At 38.5% G+C, this 24,839-nt stretch overlaps 1 protein-coding gene across 1 annotated transcript in view; it reads right to left on the reverse strand.

Moving 5' to 3' along the window:
• The window catches only part of LOC137295441 (unconventional myosin heavy chain 6-like), a 468,840-nt gene that overhangs the window by 310,297 nt on the left and 133,704 nt on the right, over positions 1-24,839 (reverse strand). Inside the window, exons 18-20 of the mRNA XM_067826813.1 lie at positions 21,350-21,566; positions 19,265-20,107; positions 6,660-6,773 (exon numbers count right to left, since the gene is read on the reverse strand). Coding sequence (XP_067682914.1) covers positions 6,660-6,773; positions 19,265-20,107; positions 21,350-21,566 — 1,174 coding nt within the window. The remainder of the gene's footprint in view (positions 1-6,659; positions 6,774-19,264; positions 20,108-21,349; positions 21,567-24,839) is intronic.

The following is a 24,839-nucleotide window of genomic DNA, read 5'->3' on the forward strand; positions in this document are numbered from 1 at the left end:
GTGGCTTTGTTAGACTCTAGTTGTAACAAAATGGCGTCTAATTTTTCGTCAGAATTCATGTTAAATGTTGAAAGGCCGGGAGTGCACTAATCGAGAATGCCAAATTCAAATATCGACACCCTTATATACTCCCATAACACGCCACCTATGGGCAGATAACCCATGTGAACGCCTCATACTGCTATGAGAAAATAATTTCCCTCTAATTCATACTTCAAACAATAAAAATAATATGACTCGCTGTAGAGGGGTGAGGTGTGGTTTATTCAGAATTTATGTCATATCTGTAAGCCCCATTTGTGGAATAGAGCCTAATATGTGATCCTGATGATCTGGACCATGTGTTCACATGTGACCTGTTCGATGTAAGCTGTTTGCCAGGGAACCTAGTTCCTTCTTGCCAAGCTGTGCAGCTGTGCTATACTGAACTGTTGTTAGATGAGTACCTAGATTGGTGCATAGGAATTATGGGAATTTTTAAATTAGCCAATTAGGAGCTACAAATTAGGGTCAGGTGATAAACAATATTGCAAAGTGATACAATACTCTTGATCCAGCACTTTTCTGAACCACAAATGCAATAGGAAACGTTTCAGATGAATGAAATGCATTTGAAATACTTGCCATACCTTACTGAATGTCAATATGATTGACATATGCATAAAACCACAAACTTTAGAACACTTCAGCAACCTTCAATATTTTTAGTGACCTTTTTATGACTTATATAATATTTTTATTCCTATTTTCCTTGTAAAGAATATAACACTGTAACTCCAATTTATATAAGATAGTTATAAAATAGTTCAAAGCAAACAAACCAAACTTTATGAAAAACATGAAAATATCACTGCTACACAGACAACAGTCAGACTGGTTTTTGAATACTTCAAAGTCGATGTTCAGAGCCAGAAATGGACAATCAGAAGGCCATGACTTACATCCATAGGCAAGGTGGCAGTATGTCTGGCCCACATGGCACTTCCCACTGTGTTTTGAACGGTACAACATGTATGTAATCCCAGTGTACCTTCCGGGGCTGGAGAATGTCTGAGCGGAAACCCTGTCAGGATGAATCCTTGCCCCACATGAGTGGATTCTCAATCAAAGGATATTTGGGGTGTTACCCAGTTGTACAAACCATTCCAGGTGGATCTGTTTGCATTTCAGGGAACAAATCAGATTCCTGTGGTCTGCTCTCAGATGCCAGACCCAAGAACGTTGGCTTTAGACGCCTTTGCACTGGACTGGACAGTTAGTCCCCAGGTATTGTTTCAGATTTCCAACCAACCAGTTCCTTTCCTTTCCAACTCCTCGTACCCCACTTTGACCTTTCCAGAACTGGTTCCCAGTAATTCTCAGGTTTCGGGCTGAGCCTCCTGTTCTATTACCTTTTCAATTGGACCTTCCAACAGAACAGAGCACCACACCCAAAACTTCACATTCAATGAATGGGTTGGTCTCTGTGAGGTCTTAACTCAAGGCGTGAGGAATTCCTGCATCATTTGCAGACAATTCTGGCTTCAAGGAGGGGTTCGACTAACAATCAATATGATAGGATTGATGGGTCCGCTATGTATGCAGCTATGATGACACAGGCTTTTCAGATCCAGTTGCAGTATTGGAGTTCCTTCAGTCCTGTTACTCTATGGCTATTTCTACCTTTCACATCCCTGTTGAAGGTACTCTTCTGGTGCAGCACGCTCTTGACAGCTCTTTCTAGTGGGAGTGGACAGAGTGCACCCTTCTGGGTAGAAGGCTGGGCAACAAATGTTATGTCTGCAAACCCAGTGCTTTATGTTTGTTACAAAGAAAAGTAAGCATTCGCCTACCAGAAATATTTATCATCCCAAGGTTGCTCATACCTTCTACATGACAGCTTGAGTTTCCTTCTTTCACACAGCCGTCTCCCTTGGGATCCTCTCCAACAAGCTGTCACTGATCAGTCAGTTCGATCATGCCTCACTAGACAGCATCTCTAGTGTTACCTTCATACTTATGATTGTTTTAATTGTTGTTATTATCTCACTTTGCAAAATCAACTACTTCCTTTACTTATCTCTGGGATGAGTCTGTATTCATGCTAGCATACTCCAAGGAATACCTCTTCTGAAAAGGAATTACATAAACCTGCAGAAGTTTCCAATTCCCAAATGTAAGTCTTCCTAGGGGTACTGCTGCCCACTGCCCTTCAATTCTGCTCTCTTGACCAGAAAAAGAGGAAGTTGCATAGCAGTCTGAGTAAGCCCTACCCATGAGGTTTTATACACTGACCACTACATACCACAACAACAAATGTTTGCGTTCTTTTTATGTTTCAAATTTTTTGCACGACCTTTATAGATTGTTTGCTGAAAACATACCAGTGAATTTCAGTTTGAACAAAAATGTAAATTGAATAAAGTGAAATTTAGGTTGTGAATCCTCGTAATTCATATTGCCAACTGACCATCTATATATCAGAATTTTATTCACACTGGGATAAAGTTACATAAGAACAATCATAGATTCAAATCACTATTATTGGTTTGTATTACACGGGGGTAAGCATAGTAGTTGGAACAGTGAAACAAATCCACCTAAGCTATGTTATGAGTGTTAAACTAGACAAACCCCACCTGTTCTTGGTGTTTCATTTAATGCAAGGAAGTTTAACCACCCTTGCAGCTATGTGAATTTTATTACCAATGTTTTTCTTGCAAAATTTTGCTTTTATATTGCCTTGCCATTGTGATTCGGTTGCAGAAACTGCTGTTGGTGAGTAAACTTAGTGAATTTTGGAATACAAGCGTTAATGAGATCACATTTCTTTGCTTTTTCACACCAACATCTTTTACAAAGATTTCAGGAAATGTACTGTTTCAACTTTGTCCCTCCAAATATCAGATTCTTTAATCCATTTTAAAAGAGCACTTGTCAGGGAATTTAACAACAGCCCTTGACTGACTGGCCACAAACATCCAACAGCTGGCCAGTTACATTCTAGTCAAAAGAATTTCAATGATCAAGCTCTCATCCTCAGCCTGATGTTGTTGATGAATTCTGTTCGTGGTACTTTTGTATTACTCATTTGTTAATGATATTTAAAGAGGAAAGATTCACATATTTGATTTTGTATATATTTTTGCTGCCAGACTGTATATGGTCAGTGAAAATGAGTTACATTAAGAGAGCAGCAATTTTAAGGAAAATGGCCAAACTATGGAGTTTAATGCCCCTTATCTCTTGTATGCATATATTATGGCTCAATGGATCAGAATCTACTTTAACATAGGCCATAATGTGGTTAGTCAGATGTGGTCCAATTTTTAAAAGATTTGTGTCACATGACCCTACTGAGGTCAAAATTACACAATTATGATATCATTTTTTTAAACTGTCTCTGGGTTTGACAGTTTGAAATCCCTGTGCCCATACCAAGGCAAAACAAGAGTCATCAGAAGATGACATATCCCCCCAGCCCCTACATATTTGAAAGGACAAATCATCTGACAGTGACTTGATGTTTTCTTAGATTAAGTTTGAATCGTTTTCATGGAAGTCATGAAAAATTTAAAAGCCATATATCTGTAAATGGCAAAACGCACCATTTCAAGATCTGTCTCATATATCTGCCAAGATCTGTTGAAAGATAAATGGTTTTCGAGTTGTGCTTCGGAAACGAAGCCCGTACCTCCATTTTGAGACTAAGTCAGAATCGTTTCCATGGAAACTGGGAAAATGATAAATCACAAAATGCTGTAAATACCAAAAGGCACAGCTTTACATATCAGCTAAGTTTTGCAGAAAGATGTTTAGAAGTTTTTCAGTTGTGCTCCGGAAACGAAGCCCATCCCTCTGTTTCCATGGAAACCCAGAAGATTACAAATCACAAAAACCTGTAAATAGCAAAAGGCACCACATTGGGGTCCACCACATATATCTATGAAGTTTTGCTGAGAGATATCAGGATCTTTTTGAAGTGTGCTCCAGAAACGATACATACCTCTCACTTGCAGACAAAGTATGCATCATTTCCATGAAAACGAGAAAATAATAAATCACAAAAACCTGTACATAGCAAAAGGCACCACTTTAGGGTCTGCAAAACATATCTACGAAGTCTTGCAGAAAAATATTGAACATTTTTTGAGTTCTGCTCCGGAAACAAAGCCCATCTCTCCATTTTGAGATGAAATTCAAAACGTTTCCACTGAAACTGAGATAATAATAACTTACAAAAGCCTGTCAATAGTAAAAGGCACCACTGTGGGGTCTGCCACACATATCACACACAAAGTTTTGAAGAAAAATATTGAACGGTTTTTGAGTTCTGCTCCCTCCATTTTGAGAGGAAGTCTGAAATGTTTCCATGGAAACCGATAAATAACAAAAACCTGTAAATAGCAAAAGGCACCACTTTAGGATCTGATTTACATATCTACCAAGTTTCGCAGAAAACGGTTTTTGAGTTCTGCTCCAGAAACAAAGTCCACCCCATCATTAGACTAACACCAAAATGTTCCATGGAAAAACAAAAAAAAATAAAAATGCCAAAACTGTGTAAATAGCAAAAGGCACAACTATATGTTGAGATTATTATATCTATCAAGTTTGGTCTAAAACTATTGAATGATTTCTGAGTTATGCTCAGGAAACAAAATGACTACAGACGGATGGACGGACGAGGTGTCGACTATATCCCTATATAACAAACTGTATGAAGTATTAGATAACACAAGAGCAAAGAATTCAAATATTGCAATGCAATAGAGATATATTCCTTTGTGACTCCTACAGTTATAGTCAATGGAGATGCAAGGTTATTTTCATACACTGTCAGTGTCTATCTATTAAATAGATACAGTTTCCTGGTTTCTGTATTATGTCTGATTTTATTTCATTTCATTCTTTGTTGGGCTTTCAGGAGCACAGACAAATCTGTAGTATCTCTGATGCAATCTCCCCTTCAAAGTAAACAGGTACAAGATCATCATTCTCTTCTCTCTGAGCAAAGGTTGATCCTAGACTTTGCGATATGGAATGATATCTATACTCTGCATTGCCAACATGCTTGGTGTTCATGTGTAAAACTATATTCACATGGAGGCACATGCAAGACTCATGATTTGTGATTGACATCTGGGCTCTGAGAGTGTTCAGTTTACCATGACTGCATTAATCTTTTCCTGTAGGTTCATATAATTGTGCTGTGATGACTATAAATGCAGACATTGCATCTTCTGAACTTCATTCTGCCATTGAAATAAAGCACTAAGCTTTGAATGCTGCCTGTAGACTGTCTTCTTGCCAATGCAAAAGGGTGCGTGATTCTGCACATTTCATGAACATGTCATATCTGTCATCCTCTGTATGATGTTCCTGTTTCATTGAGGGCATAGATTATAAAGTTTATTTCTATAACTGAAAATGGAATAGGGTTCATACTGATCATCAGACATCACATTTATCATTTAATGCATTTCCAGGGGCTTTTCAAGATCCAATCAACAATTTTAGGAAACTATACAAACATAAATTACACATTAGTAGTTGAATACACACAAGTTTGGTCAAATATGAATTAACAAAGAGTCCCAAAGAAACACACATATAAGCTCAATCAATTCTGTTGAGTGGCTTTTGTGGAGATAGATAGTGGATAGACTTCATCTTGCATAACATTATATTCAGAGATAAATTCAACAGGATTAAAATTGGAAAAATAAATAAAATACAAAATCAAAATATGAGATGCACGCCTTTTGAGTGTCTATATAGCACATGTATAATCTAAATGAATTCCATCAAGTTTTTGAGTGAGTTTAGTTTTACGCCGCAATATTCCAACTAATCCAGTCTGGACCAGACAATCCAGTGATCAACAACATGAGCATCGATCTGCACAACTGGGAACTGATGACGTGTCAACCAAGTCAGTGAGCCTGAACACCCGATCCCGTTAGTCGCCTCTTACGACAAACACAGTCGCCTTTTATGGTAAGCATGGGTTGTTGAAGGCCTCTTCTACCCCGGGACCTTCACGGGTCCATAAAGTCTTTGAGGAGAAGTGGATAACATACACACCCCCATTGGATGGAGCAAATTCAGTGAATTCAGTGAATTCAACAGAGCATTTTTTTTTTTTTGTGGACAAGTGGATAGAGTACTTTCCCTGTTTTGGATGGACACAGAGGGTAACCCTATACGCCCTCCAACATATTTGGCGGGGCAATAAAAATGTTGGAAAACGCTAATTTCAGCTGTTTGATTAACAGGAATACGAACACTACAACAATGATAACTGCTACATTTCCAATCCACAGCCCTGTGGCATCTCCAGCAATGTGTAACATATTGGTATCCAATGATCTTTGGTGTCTTATTGCCCCAACAACCAGCACGCTGAAGATCTTGACATCTAATTCCTACAACAATAAGTCTCATTCCCAACTACAACCAGCATGCTCTTGCTGTCTAATTGCCCCAAATGACCAGCACACTCATGCTATCTAATTCCCACAGCAACTAGCACATGATCTGGAAAGTTTTCCATTAGTCTATATCACCTTAGATGATATAAGGAATATCAATGACATGATAATTATTGATATTCCTTAACCAGGATATCAATAGCTTAAATTTTAAATTTGATCAAAGTAATTTACACATATACATACCTTGAATACATTGCAGGCCATAGTGACATTTTCACAGTCATGTAAATGAACAAGTGAAGTTGGAATGAGACCTGACTTGCAAAATCTAAGCATTTCCCCTTTTGTCAGGCGATCCTGGAACAGAGACGTTCATTCACTGGTAAGATGACAAGAACATAATGATTCATTAAACATCTCTCAAATGATCATTGGTTTGTGCTAAACCATGGTCACCATGGCCATCATAGATCATGGTCACCAGAAACCATGGTAGACAATGGTCATTGATATTTTACCATGGCAGACCATGTTCATCCTTGACAATACCATGGTAGACCATGGACATCACAGACCTATTTTACATTTCAAACTGTGATAAATAAAAACGTTAAAAGGCAAAACCTGACCATTTTATGACACTGTGTGTTTCATTTATAAAAAACAAATGACCAGAGCATTCAACAGCATTACTTTAACTGAACAACTGACGTCTTATACTCAGGAAAAGCTAAACAAAAATAACCTTGTGCACATTTGACGATAATATACACATGGTTAATTTCTCCTGTGACCCCTTTGTAAAAGTTGTCCATTAAACTGTGTAAATCTGTCTCTTGTGGTATTACTAGTTTTTGTGTCTTGATGGGTTTTCTTCTTGTTTTACAATAAACACAACAAACATTGTACATCAGAAGTCTAAACAATTCTGTGTCTACCACGAGTTGTCTTAGAAGCATAGACAGTTCAAGGTAAAACTTACTTTCTGTTAATAGATGCGTAACCATTTGGTACCATGGAGGTTTTCTAATTTCCTTTCTTACTCATATTTATTCCATAAAGTAAAACTTGGAAGTAAGCGGTCATTCATTGAATTTCTCCCATGATTATCAAGTGTGCAGATACTTATTGTATTGTCTTTCGCATTGTTTATGGTGAGGCAAAAGCATAGAACAGTAAAAACAATAACAATTCACTTGATAATAAAAATAAAAATAAATGTGGAGAAACATTTTGATATCGATATATCTGTGTGACAGCTTTCTAACCCTGTATGTTGATCTACCCATTGAACAAAAATCAATGCTGTCTACTTTTGAACACATCCCATGGTCACTTCTTGTTCATCACGTGCGATATGACCATGAAAAATAAGGTAAAATTTGACTAATGAAATTAATTCTATGACTGGGGATATGTGCCGAAACTGTCCTTCCGCATTATGATCGACGAATTGCGATTCACACCGTTGACAATACTACGACATGTATATTAAAATTCAGATTTTGATGTTGATGCCTATATATTGTAATTCTAGCCATTATTTCATTGTAAAATTATGAATAATCCACCAAAACACGGCCACCCCCTTCGTTCTTCTGCAATCTGTTTCGACTTCAAAAACGGAACACTTAATCATACAGCTTAATTATTACGTATGTACTTACAATTATATTCCTGGTCATACTGTGTGCACATAGTTATCAAAACGTGTTGGGTGTAATTTTTCTTTTCAGCTCGCACCATTCCGGAATGAACCGAATGGAGATGATCCGGAAGGACGCGATCTCTTCCTAGCACGATGCCATTGCTGCTAGTGCTTTGAGTCACGTAGAAAAAGGAGTGAGAGGTGCTAAACACAACTTTGCCAACAGACAACGATCTAAGAGAAGAATAGCCCTAATGTATTTGCGATTTATGGATTTCGAGGATAATCCAATGATGGATACGTAAAGAACTCATGATAAAGGAATAGACCAGACTTATTGCTGATGGATACATCTCAAGTTGATTTCCAATGGAGATGAGAATGAGCGGTAAGTAAATAACAGCACTGCTGCAATATTTAGATTGTTTTGATTACCAGAAGGTGCACATGTGAACATAGGTGAAGGGGTAAGCCACACCCTTTGATTAGAATGACATTACACAATAACATATATATTATAGCAGTGTATTAAGTGTTTATTTTATACATTCTCAGTGAATATCTCTCAAACGGAAAGAGTAATGTGTGATTAACTTTAATTTGAGCTTTAATGTCATATGTTCCACTCATTTATGTTAAGAAATGACTGGTATCTGATGGTACTTATAAAAAAACGTTATGACTAAGAAACTTTAAATTATGTTATCGGAGCATAACATGTCAAAGTTTATGGCGCCTGTAAGGTCATTCTGAAAGATTCAGTTTGTTCGGCTTAGATTATGCACTCAAAGAAATACATTCAGATGACCATAAACAGGGAGGTAATTGCTATAGGCAATTTTGTGGACATGCCATTTTCCTTTTATTGTATTTGTATTCAGCTTTGGAATAACTACTGTTTGAAAACCAAACCCGAATGTGCCACCACATTTTGTCATTTATTTAACATTCAAATACTTTGAGAAACGTTTTTTTTCCATATTAAGATAGTGCTGATAATTAAAAGTATTGGGAAATGCAGACATTTCAGAATATTACAGTTGGTTATGAATGTACACGTGTGATCTAGAAGCCAATTTTAACCTCTAATGCATGTTTTGTTAAAGTCATGAGTGTAAAGAATATTTTATAAGTAGCATATTATAGTCTGGTGAAAAATTATCGGAAATATTTTAAAAATACTTAACATTTAGAGCATTTGTAAACATACATTTAAACAACACAGTTTCAAAATATGCTTAAGAAACTTTGAAACGGAAACACTGTTATTAAATTTTGTTCGTGTTTTTTTCAGATTTCCTCTGGATGATTCTGAAGAAATGGTACTCATGTTGAAACAGTGAAGATAAAGGTCAGCTAGATGAATATATTCCTGAGGCATTTGCTCTTGACACTGAAGACTTGGTTTCTATTCCTCACATGGGTACAGTGTGTGTTGCCCCTTTCTGGTGTCCGTCGTCATGATATTGCTGGAATGTTGCTAAAAGTGGCATAAAACTACACTCAGTCTGTCACTCGCTATCCTTGAACCAGTTTGGGTATCTTCAGTGATGTTCCCACTGCTCTGCCTGAAGGTTCTTCAGACTTGTGTGCCTCCTGTTTCTTCTAAGAGATATTGTGATGCCCCTTGTACAACTTCAAGGTAGATGATTTCATGACTCAGTCATGATTTTGGTCATGACTGTCATGATGTCTACTTTTAAAAAATATAATCTAATGGGATTACACTTTCTGAATTTGTACTACATGAAAAGTTGTTCTGAAAGAGTTCATTTTCCTGGATACAGACTGAAGGACATCCATGGAACCATGGTTTACCATGGTATACCATGGTGTTTTACATGATCATTTCAGCTGGGCTTTATTATAATTTATGAGCCAATTCTATACAATGATAAAATTTGCAATTCATCAGTCTGTTTTTCATTAAAACGGGCTGTAGCATGACAAGAGTTTTAAAACTGAACTATTCGGAGCACAAGAACACAAGGTGTAAAGTGGCCTTTTTCCTGTGGCCTTTTGCTTTGAATTGTCCTGTTGAGGGACAAGTTGTGTAATGAACAAAATAAGACACTTTCAAGAACGTAATTTGCTCTATTTAAAGAACCAGTATGGTTCCAGTATGTAACAAGTATGTAACCAGTATATATGTAACAAGTAGCATGAATAGATCACAAAATACACAGTTTATACTTTGAGCAACTACAGTTATTTCCTTTTCTCCAGTGAATTATTCACCTCTCATTCTGCATCACAATCAACTCATCCCATTCAAGTCATGATTCCACAAAGTTTAGTCTCCACTAACTTTATGCATGGAAGTAACTCTGAATAACGACGCTACTATTCCCAGTCTGCATAAGATCTGATATACCAACTTTCATATGGAGTCCTGGACAGTGGAAGTGGAAGTTGAAGGATTGGGGATTAAGGTGGGGACGGAAGTGGACAGGTTACGACGTGTGTTTGAAGTACGGCAGAATACTGTAGCTTTAGTGCTGATTATGAATCGGTGTTATACATGGACAGACTCTGGCAGTTTTTGTGCCCAGTAATCATAACTATGTCCCTTGCTTCCATCCCAGTATGTGAAAGTAGTGTAATGGTAGTGGATTTAACACAGTGATTTGCATAGACATGACTCAACTTGCAGCTGGCCAATATCCGTTTTGTCATTGTTTTCAGTGTGTTGTGACCAAGGGGCATACTTGTGTACCAAACTTCATCATTCTCACACACATCCTTACAAGTCTGCAGAAAGAGGGCTTCATTTTCTGGATTTACCATGGACATGTACTTTCAAAAGGATACAACTGGATAGATGGAAGTTCCTGTCACGTATATTCATGGCTTTGTATACTCAGAATCACCAACACCCCCAGGATGATTTTTTGTGGATTTGCTGTGTGTCATGGATATGAATTCACACCCAACACCATCTGTTTCAACAACAAAGGAATGAAAAAGACAACTCTTCTGGGTTCCTTAATTCAACTCAAACTATTTGATTTGAAGGTCTACAGGGTTTCCTAAGTTTTGTTTGTTTCTACTTTTAGCTAAATCGCCATCTGAAATGGCATTGTGATGTACTGGATTATGAAGATCTAACTGCTTTATTTGAGACCGGTGTTGTATATCAGTCACAGGAGGTGAGTGGACAGTTGAATGCTTCTTCAGCAAAAGCAGGCTTCTGTGCTAGGGGAGATTGCAGGTAGGAGAATTAGGTGAGTGGTCGTGGGGCTCTGAAGAGTGTTGAGATTTGGCTAGGTGTAAGCTGACAAAGTGATCCAGACAATGTTGGAGGAGATGATAAAAAAACAGCCAGACAGCGACCAGGTCTGAAATAATCACTTAAGTGTCTCCATGGAACAGATGCCAGAGGTAAATATGCCAGCACTGACGCAGGCACCAATGTTGTTCAAAGATGGCAATGGGTGACTCAGCATCACCACAAATCTAACAGTATAACAGAAAATACATCAAAATGTAGAATATATACTGTACTGAAGTTGTGGATTAATGCCTGATAAAAGATATACATAATTATGAAGCCTTATTATGAGTGTAACCCTAACTGAAGTTATGTACTCTGGACACTTCTGACCAGAAGGCGGACAGAGAAGACTGCATGGGCCATGGTAGATAACTCAGTGGTACTGGAAAACAAATTACAATTTGTTTTCTATCTTGTCTTTCCATTTCAGTACTGCAGAGATGCTAACCCCAATTTGGTCCAATTATATATATAAGCTTCCTGAGATAGACAAAAATAGCAATTTTCCCACAAATTAGGGATCTGGATGCATTTTTGCACTCAAGGATGGAAACTTTTCAATGCCATTACACCTCATGATCTTTTTCAACTGAAACCAGTTTGAAATACTCGGAAGCAGTGCTTGTGAATGTTAAGTGAATATAATGAATAATGCATGGAATTTATCAGGCAGTGTACTCAACTTCCAGATTACCTTCTTGTGTAAACCATTTGAGAACGTCTGTAAATAGTGTTACATTTATTTAATTGTCATTATTTATAGTCAAAGATGATCCTTGTGCCAGCTTAAGTTAGACGATCTATAGTTTGAAAATAACTGGAATTAATTTGGCTTCGGTGGAAAGGTGGTATTGACATGCAGTTTTCGGGATGATTTTGATAAATTGAGGAGCCTTTAAGTGGCATTTTGGAAGTTGGTATGGTGAGGATGAAGACTTCATTGGACAGACAACTTCTTTCCTGCAGTGGATGTGATGTTTAGGTGCAGATTCTAACATTGTTAGCATGCAAAAGACTGCAAGAAAGAAGTTGTCTATCCATAAAAATCTTCATCCTCAAATTGGGGAGAACTGGTATTTCTTGTACAGCTGGTTAAGGTAGGGTTAACCAAGGAAAGTCAAGTAGCATCAGGTAAGGTAAAATATGTGTAATCACGTGTCTCATTAGATGAAATTGCTGACAAACTAAATACAGTTCTTCTCCAGCAAAACCACCTACAGCAGCGTTTTGAGCAACAATCTAGATGTTTTCCTGTCAAACGTCTGTTCCGCTGAATCGACCCCGGCTGTTGGTAGTACAGACCACAAATCCAGCCTATCCCAAGGTAACCCTGATTATGTGGATTCTCTAGATATTCAAGGGCACTTCCAAGCAATTAAGGACTTCATTCGGCGTTTAAGATTGTCGCCCGAGATGAAGTTGAATGAACAAAGATGCAGGGTGGGCGCAAGTGACAAGGCACAATTTAACTGTGTTACAAGGTCGGTTCGTTATGTTGAGACGGCCTTGAAGGTCATTGCAACCGTTGGTGACGGTACCCCCTCAGAGGACAGTATAACCACGCTTTTCAGCATTCTCAAGGTCCACATGGGCTATTTACAGGACAAACATGCTGCCATAGTAGTCAAGGGGCAATATGACCCAAATACAAGCCGTTTCTTTCAAGAACTGCAGTGTAATACCAGTTGAATTTCACCCGCTTCTTTGGAGTGTTTACATAATGCTGCCTCAAACTCTGTTTAATGCACAACCTTAAACATTTAAACTTATTTTGTAGTCAGACTTCTCAAATGAATGAGGACATTAAGGACATGGCAAGTGTGATTCAGTCTGACGACTTTATAATTACCCTAGACATTAAGGATGGATTCCACCACATTCCTGTGCATGTAGAAGATAGAGACTACTCAACTTTTGATTGGAATAATAAGAGACATACTGGTGGTGTGTTTTACCCTTTGGTCTCAGCTGTAGTCCTTATTACTTTCTTAGACCAGTGGTAAAATATCTGCATTCACCTGGAATCAGACTGGTGGTATATGTTGATGACTTTATTCTTATGTCACCATTGAGTCAGTAACTGACCACCGTGATCTATTAACTGATACTTTACTGGATCTAGGTGTGTGTATCAATTTTGGTAAGAGTGTCCTCACACCCAGCCAATCTGTTGAATACATTGGATACTCAGTGAATACAGTCTCTGATAGTGGGTTTGTTATCATAAAAGCCACCAAGAGAAGAGTGGTGAAGCTCAAGTGAGATATTCGCCGGATTCTTCATAAGCAAAACCATTACAGCTCATTCGCTTGCTCGTGTGTGGGGGAAATGTGTTTCTGTTTCATGGGCTGTAGGTCCGGGCAAGCTATTTATAACGTTTTCACCTGTTGAGTTCCCGTACAACGTGGGACTCACTCCTGACTCTGGATTCACACACTGTTGAAGAGTTAAGCTGGTGGTTGTCTGGTGTTAAAGTTTTAATTGCATAGAGTTATGTCACAAATCCATCGATGCTCAGATAATAACGGACGCCTCCAGAGTAGGTTGGGGTGGGGTTCTGCAAACATCAGAGACCAGAGAAGCATCCGGCAATTGGAACACAAACATTTCCGGAATGTCGTCCAACTTCAGAGAATTGATGGTGATATTGTTATCCCTGATAGCGTTCATCTCCTTAGTGTGCAGACTAAATGTTCAGATCCTCACCGACAACAGTACAGTTTTAACCTATGTGAACAACAAAGGCGGGCCCTCACAGCCTTTGACACAAATTGCGAAAGGTATATGGGCTATGGTCACTGAGAATGGAGTGCCACTGCACTGCAAACATATGGCAGGCGTCAACAATCAGCATGCCGACTTCCTATCTCGTTGCATGGACAATTACGGGTGGTTGTTGCATCCCAAACTGTTTCGGCTGATAGACAGACTGTGGGTCCCGCATACCGTGGACCGCTACAACAGTATACATTGGGAACCCATGTCCAGAGGAGTAGACACCCTCGCACAGGTAGACTGGGGAGAGGAGAACAATTACGTGAATGCCCCATTGCATTCTCCAGCATGTTCTAAACAAGATAGTAGATCAGAGGGGGTATGCTCTGATAGTCGCTCCGTATTGGCCAAGTCAACCTTGGTTTCAGGTTCTACAGGACATCCTCCGGGCACCACCATTACGTCTACCAAATCACCCCACAACGTTTAAGTCTATGGGAGTTCTGCCAGAACCACAACAAAACAAAGCATGGAAGGTTTATGCCTGGAGAGTTTATGGAGGTCGCGTTTAGTACAACAGAAGTGGTTGGACAGATGTATTAAACAGTTTCCTATGTGTCTAGCAGAAAGTACTAGACAGTCTTATAACAGGGCCATTTGTAAATTGTATGACTTTTGTAGACAGCCTAGTTATGTTTATCCTCCCAATAGTTCAGCGGTTTTAGCCAAATTTTTGTGTATTCTTGTGTTTTAAGTCACCGCGACCTAGATCAGTACTCAATACAGCTGTTGTGGCATTTGGACATTTGTTTGATGCTTTTGATGTGGACAATATCATGCGTGATCCGTTTCTACAGCTATTACTGAAAGGGCTGATAAAGTCAGGTACTTCGTGTTGCATGAAAAGCTCTAGTGTTAAGCCCGTTTGTTTATTTCGGGCATTATTTTCCAGGTGGCCTGACAATTGTGATCTCCCTATCAAAGATTTGAGATTAAAGACCATATGTCTACTCGCTCTCACTGTAATGTTGAGACCGTCAGATATCGCCCCCAAATCTGTGACATTTGAACCTGTATCGGGTCACCTTGACAAATGACTTTTTACATGTGACCAGCTTCAGTTTCAGCCAGACGGCAGTGCTACTGTGACTTTCTTTGGTATAAAGAACAACACCCAACAGACTGGGTTCACTGTCTCTATTCCGTCTCATAGAGACAGTAAAATGTGCCCTGTGACTGCATTACGTACATACATAGACAGGACTGCGTCAGTTCGACCTGCAACTCAGCCCGTGTTTTTGTCGTTGAAGCGTCCGTATAATGCTGTAGTGCCACTACAGCAATCGATCAAGGCACAGACCCCAACATTGTGCAAAAACTTGGTCTTTGGAAATCATCTGATGTATGCTTCAGACATTATGTACATTTCCGTACTCCCTCACATTACTCAGGCAATGTTCTTGACACCATCCAGTGAAATATCAATGTTCTTCTTGTGTAATGCAAAATTGTTCCTTTTCCCAGGTTTTTTTCTTTTCGCTTCAGTGAAGATGGTACATGCTTATATCACTGTGCTTTTCGTGTTGGTAGTTTTTCTTTTACATTACTACCGTAGTTAAAAGTGTTGTTTTCAGTATGCCGAACGTGCCATACTTTCAATTCTTGTTCTCTTTAAAATGGCATTTTGTGTTTAATAAACGGTACTACAACACGTTTCATTCATGAATGGTCACTATGATGTAAGTTTACATAAAATGTAATCATGTGACTAGTCATGTGATCCACTAGCGACAGACGTCGCTAGCGTCAGTCTCGCTCTGTGTATGTTACCATTTACCTAGCTTATAAACATAACAATTTCCTACCCATTGATGTTATCTTTGCGGGGAATACATGTGTGTGTGACTATGGCATTTTGTGTTTAATAAATGGTATTACAACAAAACGTTTCATCTTATTCATGACTGGTCACAATGATGTAAGTTTACATAAAATCTTATTTTAAGAATAAAAATTAAAAAAGACTGCAAATGGACAAGAATATTGGGTAAAGTATAACTTATTATTTGTTGGCCAGTTGAAAATAGAAAATCAGTGTTTCTTAAAGAGATTCTATATCATTATTTGCCGTAAGAATAGGTATGGTCCTTCTCAAACTGACTGTAACCAGATGGACACTCAGCAATTCATGTCAAGGATGGAATATTTTCATATAACAATATAACAAGAAGACACAGTCATCCATATCAGATAAGACCACCTCTACCAAATTCAGTCTAAGTCGAACTTGTAGCCATGGAAACGCAGATACATATATATATTTTATCCAGAATTGCAAAACTACCAAAAGGAACCAGTACACTACCAAATCTATCTATGTGCCAAGATGGGAGAAAAAAAGAACGATTTTGAAATTCTGGGCTGCGTTTCACAAATTTAGGAGGTCGTAGCCCAGACAGCCTTGCTTCCCACCCTCTTCCGACCTGCTTTACAACCGTTTCACAAAGACATTGTATCCATGTCATTCCATGGGGTCCTAAATCCATGTCATACATCGCTTAAGAGGTACTACAGCGAGACCAAAGTATTTCAAAATAGAAACACAGTTTCAATATCAATGTAAATGTCTTTAAATGAAGGCTGTCTTATCGTAATAATTGGATTTTCTCACTTAATTACTAGATAAAATGTATAAATCATTTCCATTAATATTATCAGTTTGTCTAAATTAATCGCTGTCCAATGGCCTGCAGCATTATTCCCAATGCACTGAATAGAGGAACTAAAGTACTTGCCGTAAGAATAGAGGAACTAAAGTACATGTTGCCACTATGACTACGTTTAATCTACTAGCACTTGTGTAAAGGTTTATATATGGTTCGTTACTGTAAATGTGTCAACTTATTTCGCAATTTCTATTCAATCAAACAAAACCTTTCAAAGAATAAAAACGTACACCCTATATCCACATATGATGTGATATTGAATAAGGCTAAAAATAGATAATGAAATTGGCTTCATGAAAAAATATCTGAACCATATACAAAACATCTGAAAATATACATCATAGTATTGAAAGTGTAATCGGAAACTTTTTTGTTTACTCTTGTTCATCCGACCTTCACCTCAGGGAAATGGCCAAATATGTACAACAATGTTGATGTATGACATCACAACCAATGACCAATTTCTTTCAAAATGGTGGCTTCGCTGACAGGATTTGCAAGGACTCTTCCTGTGATTCAGGGTTCTCGTTTTCATTGTAAGTATGAGAAGAAACCAGAAATGCTGATAATCAACATTGTTGTTCTGCATGATTTTGGTTCTGTTATGGCGTCATGCTGCATGGAAATTTGGACAATTACTTATAAAGTGTCAAATCTTTGCATTATATTTAATTTAATTTCCTCTTTCCTGCTATGATGCTCTTTCCACACATAAAGGTATTGAGCCATTCAAAACAATGAATAGTCGATTGGATGTTGGAATTTTTTTTATTAAATGCTACACACTCTAAAAACAGAATTTTACATTTTACATTTCAAACTAGGGCAACTTTTGTTTTCACACCCAATATGTTTCGTTTCATTTTATCTTGACTGTTGGTATTGCTGGCAAAGACCAGATCATATTGACGTGTATGGCGAATTCAGTGATGCATTTGTTGCAGCTGACTATGGAATGTAATAGGCGTCTCAATACTGGCCTTCGCAAAACGAGATTTTGTAAACACTATCCAATATGGCGGAAAACGCACTTAGGTGTTCGTGTGACTATATTTTCGAAAACATCCCAACCGATTCTAGATTCATCGGCTGCATTTAAGATTTTTCATTGGTAATGTCAAGAAAAACTTATATCAGTGACCCTTAGCATGTTATTTTTCAAATTAAATAGTCATAGTAATTGTCCGATTTTCACATTTGAAATACTGTACACCAAATAATGCTGTGAATCATGATTTTGTGTTGTTGTGTCAAAAATTATGGGTCTCTAACGTTCTGTACAGTTAGAAAACAACATGCCTGAGAAATCTATATCTCGAGATCATGTCAAAATCATCGTGCACCTGTCTCAAAATTTATCAGGCCTTATTAGTTAGCATGTTTTAATCACTTGCAGTACCATAATCGTTAACACCATCTTTGTACTAGGGGATGATTACGACCTCTTAAAGCATTTACAACAAGTCGATCGGCGTCCTAAATTTTGGGCTGTTTATGACACAGTGTAAATGTACGAGGTCTTTGTGAAATGGGGTAAAAAAAATAAGAGGTGGTCTACGGCCTGTTTTACGAGGTCGGTCCGGTAAGAGGGCTTTGTGAAACTGGCTCCTGGACAAGAAAAGAGCACACCCCTCCACCCAAAACTTGTTGCCATGGAAACGCAAAAAACATCGTCTTCAGAATTCCAAAACTACCAAAAGGCACCAGTACACCACCAGATCTATCATTGTGCCAAGATTGGTGAAGAAATAGTGAACAAGTAAGTGAGTGAGTTTAGTTTTACACAATACTCAGCACTCATCAATAGTCCAGCTATATGGCGGCGGTCCGTAAATAATCGAGTCTGGACCAGACAATCCAGTGATCAACAACATGAGCATCAGTCTGCGCAAATTGGAACCAATGACATGTGCCAACCAAGGCAATGAGCCTGACCACCCGATCCCGTTATTCACCTTTTACAACAAGCACAGTCGCCATTTATGGCAAGCATGGGTTGCTGAAGGCAAAATGGTGAACGATTTTGAAGTTCTGGTCTGGAAAAGAGCACATCCACCAATTTCAGTCAAAGTCACACTTGTTGCCATGGAAAAAAATACTTTATTAAGAATACCCAAACTACCAAAAGGCCCTAATACACCACCAAATCTATCTACATGCCAAATTTGGTGAAGAAATATTGAATGGTTTTTAAGTTCTGCTCCGGAAAAGATAAATGTGCATGGACAGACAGACGGACGCACTAGGTGTATTTTAATACCCCCTGCAAAATGCATTGCGGGGATAATGATTAACTTTTGTTTATTATCTGGAAATAAATTGCAATACAAAACAGAAGTCATCCTTTCCACAGAATATGCCTGAACAACATTCTTCATTTAGCAAATGAGACAAAACTTTCCAGAAGTATTTTTTTCATAGAAGAAATAAATAAGATAGCTGTCAAGTGAATTAAAAATGTCCTAAGTAGATATGACATACTTACTGCATCTGACTGTCTTCGTTTCTTCAAAGTCTTCATAAGTGTTCCTCCACTATCTTTTATGTGTGAATTGAAGTACTTCCCAGCAAACTCCAAAATATCATGAATAGTGTCAATCTCGGCACTTGAGTTGTGTTTGTCTAAAGTATCAGTGGTCTGTGGGTTGCTGATGTCTACAGAATGTTGTTCCATTAGCTGAGAAAGTTTTTCTTCTGTATCAGGAGAAAGTTCAGTCACTTCATTACCATGAGATTCATACTCACTAAAACTCATTTGAAATGGCAAAGTCATTTCCTCCATTTCATGTGTTGGGGAAACTGATGTCAATGTTGATCCTCTACGAGGAGGAGGTGGTGGTGGTGGTGGTGGTGGTGGTGGTGGTGGTGGTTGTGGTTGTGTATTCGATAAACTGATCTGACCCGAGTCACAAAGACCTATTTCTTGATAAACACTTGACCCATCTGTATCTGTCTTCCAGCAACTTTCATTCCCATCAGTTTGGGTAAGAAGCAGCTCATCTGTTTGATAATATGATTGTGGTGGAGCTGGTAGCTGTCTGTGATCCTCAGAAATTGAAGGTGGAGGTAGGGGTGGAGATGGGGGTGGAGGTATTGATGGGGGTGGGGGCATGCACACTGAAGGACATGGAAGAGTTTGTGGTGGAGGTGGTGGAGGTGGTGAAGGTGGTGGAGGTGGCACAGATGGCAATTCATTTCTATCATCTCTCAACACATAATCCTTTTTCTCATGTGCTGATCTGCTGTCATCAAATTCAGCAATAGATTTATCCACCTCAGCAAGTGCTTGTTGGATTTCATGGTCATGCAGTAACTTTTCTGATGACTCCTGTAAAAAAAAAAGAGATAGATGGCAAGTTCTGCTTGGTGTGCAAAAATTCAAAAGTAAGTCTTTTGAAGTAAGTGACTATTTAGAACAAGAGTCATCAGAAGATGATATATCCCCTCGGCCCTGACATGTTTGAAAGGACAAATAATCTGAGAGTTACTCATTGTTTTTTTAGACTAAGTTTGAATTGTTTCCATGGAATTTATGGAAATTATAAATGTCATATATCTGTAACCAGCAAAGTCACAATTTCAAGATCTGTCTCATATATCTGCCAGGATCTGTTGAAAGATATGAAATGGTTTTCAAGTTGTGCTCTGGGAACGAAGCCCATCTCTCCATTTTGAGACTAAGTCCGAAACGTTTCCATGGAAACCAAGAAAATAAAAAATCACAAAAACCTGTACATAGCAAAAGGCATCTACCAAGTTTTGCAGAAAAATATTGAACGGTTTTTGAGTTCTGCTCCAAAAACGAAGCCCACCTCTCCATTTTGAGACTAAGTCTAAAACATTTCCATGGAAACCAAGAAAATAATAAACCACAAAGACCTGTACATAGCAAAAGGCACCACTTCAGCTTCTGACTGATATATCTCCCAAGTTTTGCTGAAAAATATTGAACGGTTTTTGAGTTCTGCTCCGGAAACGAAACACACCTCTCACTTTTGAGACTATGTCTAAAACATTTCCTTGGAAACTGAGAAAATAATAAATCACAAAAACCTGTAAATACCAAAAGGCACCACTATAGGTTCAGATTGATATATCTACCAAGTTTTGCAGAAAAATATTGAACAGTTTTGAGAGTTCTGCCCTGGAAACAAAGCCCACCCCACAATTCGACTAACACCAAAATGTTCCATGGAAAAACAATAGAATATAAAAATGCCAAAAGTCTGTAAATAGCAAAGGGCACAACTATAGGTTGAGATTATTATATCTATCAAGTTTGGTCTAAAAAATTTGAACGGTTTATGAGTTATACTCCGGAAACAAAATGATTACAGACGGACGGATGGACAGACAGACAAGGCATTGACTATATCCCCCCGTATTACATGCCAGGGGGATAAAAAGTGAGGATTAGACGTGAGTGAAGAAGACATCCCTTTAAAATTTTAAGTTGAGTTTTAGTGGAACAACAGCCAAAAATATATGATATACAAATTAACACGTGTTTTGCAAGAATTATTTGTCACTTATTTTTGACAACAAAATATGAATAAAAAGGAAGGCATACTTCAACATCAGTGAGGAGAGAACCCAGCACATCAAATTCTTCATTAATCTCATGTAGTGCCTCCTCCTTGTCCACAGCTTTTCGCTCTGCCTTTTCCTCCTGCAGGAATTCAAACATGCTGTCAAGGTCAAGACAGTGAGGAGTAACTGCCGGCTGACGGTGGGTCCACATGGACTCAATCAAGGTTGTTAAGGATTCTAATTCCACCTGAGATTCTCTGCAAGAAAATAAAGACTTGAAGTTGCATTATAATAGACTGACTGCTGTTACATACAATAAACCATTCAGCAAAAAGTGGAGGGTTTTTAATTTTGTTGGAGTTAACACCTCACTCCTCAAAGTTAAACTGCTAAATCAGTGTTCACGAATGGTGTTTCAAAGTAACAGGACATAGGGTCCTGTAAGTTTCAGATGTCTGTCTGACCCACTGAAAATTCGCAGGACCCAAAGATTAAAATTAAACACACATTTCAGATTTAACATTTCTCATAATTGGCATTGAAATTATTAACATTATATAATGGCAAACATTGTAAACATAAATTTATAAACAGTGAACAAATGTCACATGCCACAAATAATAACTTCAGACAAAGTTATTGTGATATATTCAGCCAGACACTGGGGCAAGCAGGTTGCTGACTTCTGTCTGATCCATGGCAAACCTGCAGGATTTGTCAGAGGGTCAGGCACTATTCGTGAACATTGCTAAATGAAAATACAAAAGCATAGGATTAAGGGCTTGAAATATAATTTCTTTACGTCAGACTTGACATTGCCATTGTTCTTATTAATTATAAGAGCTAAATACATTCAAACAAACAGAAACTGCAAGAGGCAACTTTGACAATAGGTTGTTTTCAAGATTATTAGCCATTTTCATTCAGTAATAATAAAGATGCTAATCCTGAAAATTATTGCAAAATCCAACCAGAAAATAAGTGCTCAAGTACTATGAAGTAATGTGTCAGTTAATAGTGCAGTGCAAAAGATGCGTCTTAAATGCAATCAACCATGGATGTGTAATGAAAATTTCGGCAAGAATATTTGTATTTTCAACGCCATGTAATAAGCCTGTAACCCGTAACAACTACATTTATTGTCACCTGAAATCGTGTGCCTAACCTGATGCATGTATTGACAGAATCTGTGTGATTTATTTGATTTTGACTTGAGTATGAGATTTGTTTTTATTGTGTTATATTGCCGTGAGCCAATCTAGTTCCACCCAACTGACTGAGAATAAATTTAAGTAAGCAACCAGGGTTAATTACCCTGAGGCACCGGGATAACAACAGCGTTTGGGCAAAAAACACAAAAATTTGGCTTACAGATGCAGTAAACAGCGACAGGCAGTTCATTCCACAGAAATGGCGCACCACCATTGAGAGTATTAACTCTTCCCATATGAAGCATTGACAGTCCACCCTGATACAATGCCAAGTGTAACAAATTATTGAGTGGAGAAGAGATCGACAACACCTTGACTCACTTATGCCAATCCCTTAGACAGTAAATTATCTAACAAAGTTAAGAAGTTTAATTTTTCATGTACATAATGAATGGTGAAAAAGATGGCTTTTAAGTCCCACCTGTTTGTCCTTAAAGATAAATATAATGAGGTCGGGAGGTCAAGCATGATGATTTGGTAAATCCAACATGTCATCATATCCCAGTTGCATAGATCGATACTCATGTTGTTGATCACTGGCTGTAGTGATCCCAAGTCGTTGAATTACAGGCCCCATCATAAGGCTGGAATATGGCTTAGTGATGCGTAAAACTTAACTCACTCACTTCAAGCATGGTTAATACTCGACTTCCCATGCATAAACAATAGAATATTCCAGGTGCTTACAAACAGACTTTAGACTCTGCCCAGTTTGGTTCCTTGATGAATCCAGACTCTGAAACCATTCAAGAGTAGTGATACAACCTTATGTATCACTTACTGGTCCCAGCATCCGCTTGAAATTGAAAAATGCATCCAGGAACCAATATATGCCAGTGCCAATGCCACCTCTTGAACTGTGTCCTATTTTACTCTGAAGTAAACCTGGACAACTGCATGAAGGAACAAGGCCCGAATGCCCTCAACAAACCATAGGGAATAGGATAACATATCAATGAATGTCGGAGCAGCCACATCCAAAATGTTTATTCAAGTGATGTTGAACTGGTTGGGTAAAAAACTTGATCATGATTGGCTAGAAATCATAGCCTAAGAAAGAGGCCAAAGTAATAAAACTGCAATGGTCTCATAAGTAATGAAGAAAGCTTGGACATTCCTTCCTGCAGTAATAAACCAAACTCCATTGTTATGACCATTCCCTGCTCCAAGTGAGGCACACTATAGCCGGCAGATTTCACATATGAACGGCATAGGCTGGTCTCTGTGGGATCCTGGGTAAAAACTATAGTGAATTAGACTCGGCCAACGCCTCATTGTAATTATCCAGGACAGCCTTTACAACTGAGGAATATGCTAATGATAACTTTGGTAATGTATCTGGATAAAGAGCATGCAGCATTTCCATTTTTCCTTCAAGGACCATCCCGGCATTTAGCCCTCCACAGCTAAATCCACGGATGGTAAAATAATCAAACCCTCCTTCATAATGAGCTTTAGGTTAGTCATTGGATAAGTCATGTGTCTGCCAGAATTCAAGAGACAAGGGACTAACAGAATGATTGGTGGGTTGTCTATGTCAAACTTCTGGTTAACTGTAGCTGTAACTGAGGTAGAGTGTTCACCATCCGTTACACCCTCTCACCACAGAGCAAGCTGCTCCATGCTGTGCATGTGCCATGGAATTCAGGTTAAATAATGGCTGATTAGCACCTGTTCAGAACACCTTAAGCCAAGTGTGAGAGGACAGCCAGTTCAGCAGGCAAGATAGCTTGGGTGCTGAACCCTGTGGGTTGATAACCCGGAACTTCCTCCTCAAAGCTTTGAGGAGGCTCAGGACGTGCGTGATGATGGACCGAACTGAGCAGAGCAGTGTGCTCGCCTGTGGGGAATCACTCTTGACCACATGCTTATGCTGCATTTGAGGCATCTATCCATTTTGAGACTAAGTCCGAAACACTTCCATGGAAACCAAGAAAACAATAAATCACAACAAGAGTCATCAGAAAATGACAATCCGCACGGCCCTCACGTTTGAAAGGACAAATAATCGGAAAATTACTCATTGTTTCTTTAGACTAAGTTTGAATTGTTTCCATGGAATTCATGAAAATTATAAATGCCATATATCTGTAACCAGCAAAGTCACAATTTCAAATATCTGTCAAAATCTGTTGAAAGATGAAATGGTTTTCGAGTTGTGGTCTGGGAACGAAGTCCACCCCTCCATTTTGAGACGAAGCCCAAAACGTTTCCATGGAAACCGAGAAAATAATAAATCACAAAAACCTGTACATAGCAAAAGGCACCACTTTGGGGTGTGCAACACATATCTGCCAAGTTTTACTGACAGATATTAAG

This window comes from Haliotis asinina, chromosome 8 (genome assembly GCF_037392515.1).
Source record: "Haliotis asinina isolate JCU_RB_2024 chromosome 8, JCU_Hal_asi_v2, whole genome shotgun sequence".
Lineage (NCBI taxonomy): Eukaryota > Metazoa > Mollusca > Gastropoda > Lepetellida > Haliotidae > Haliotis > Haliotis asinina.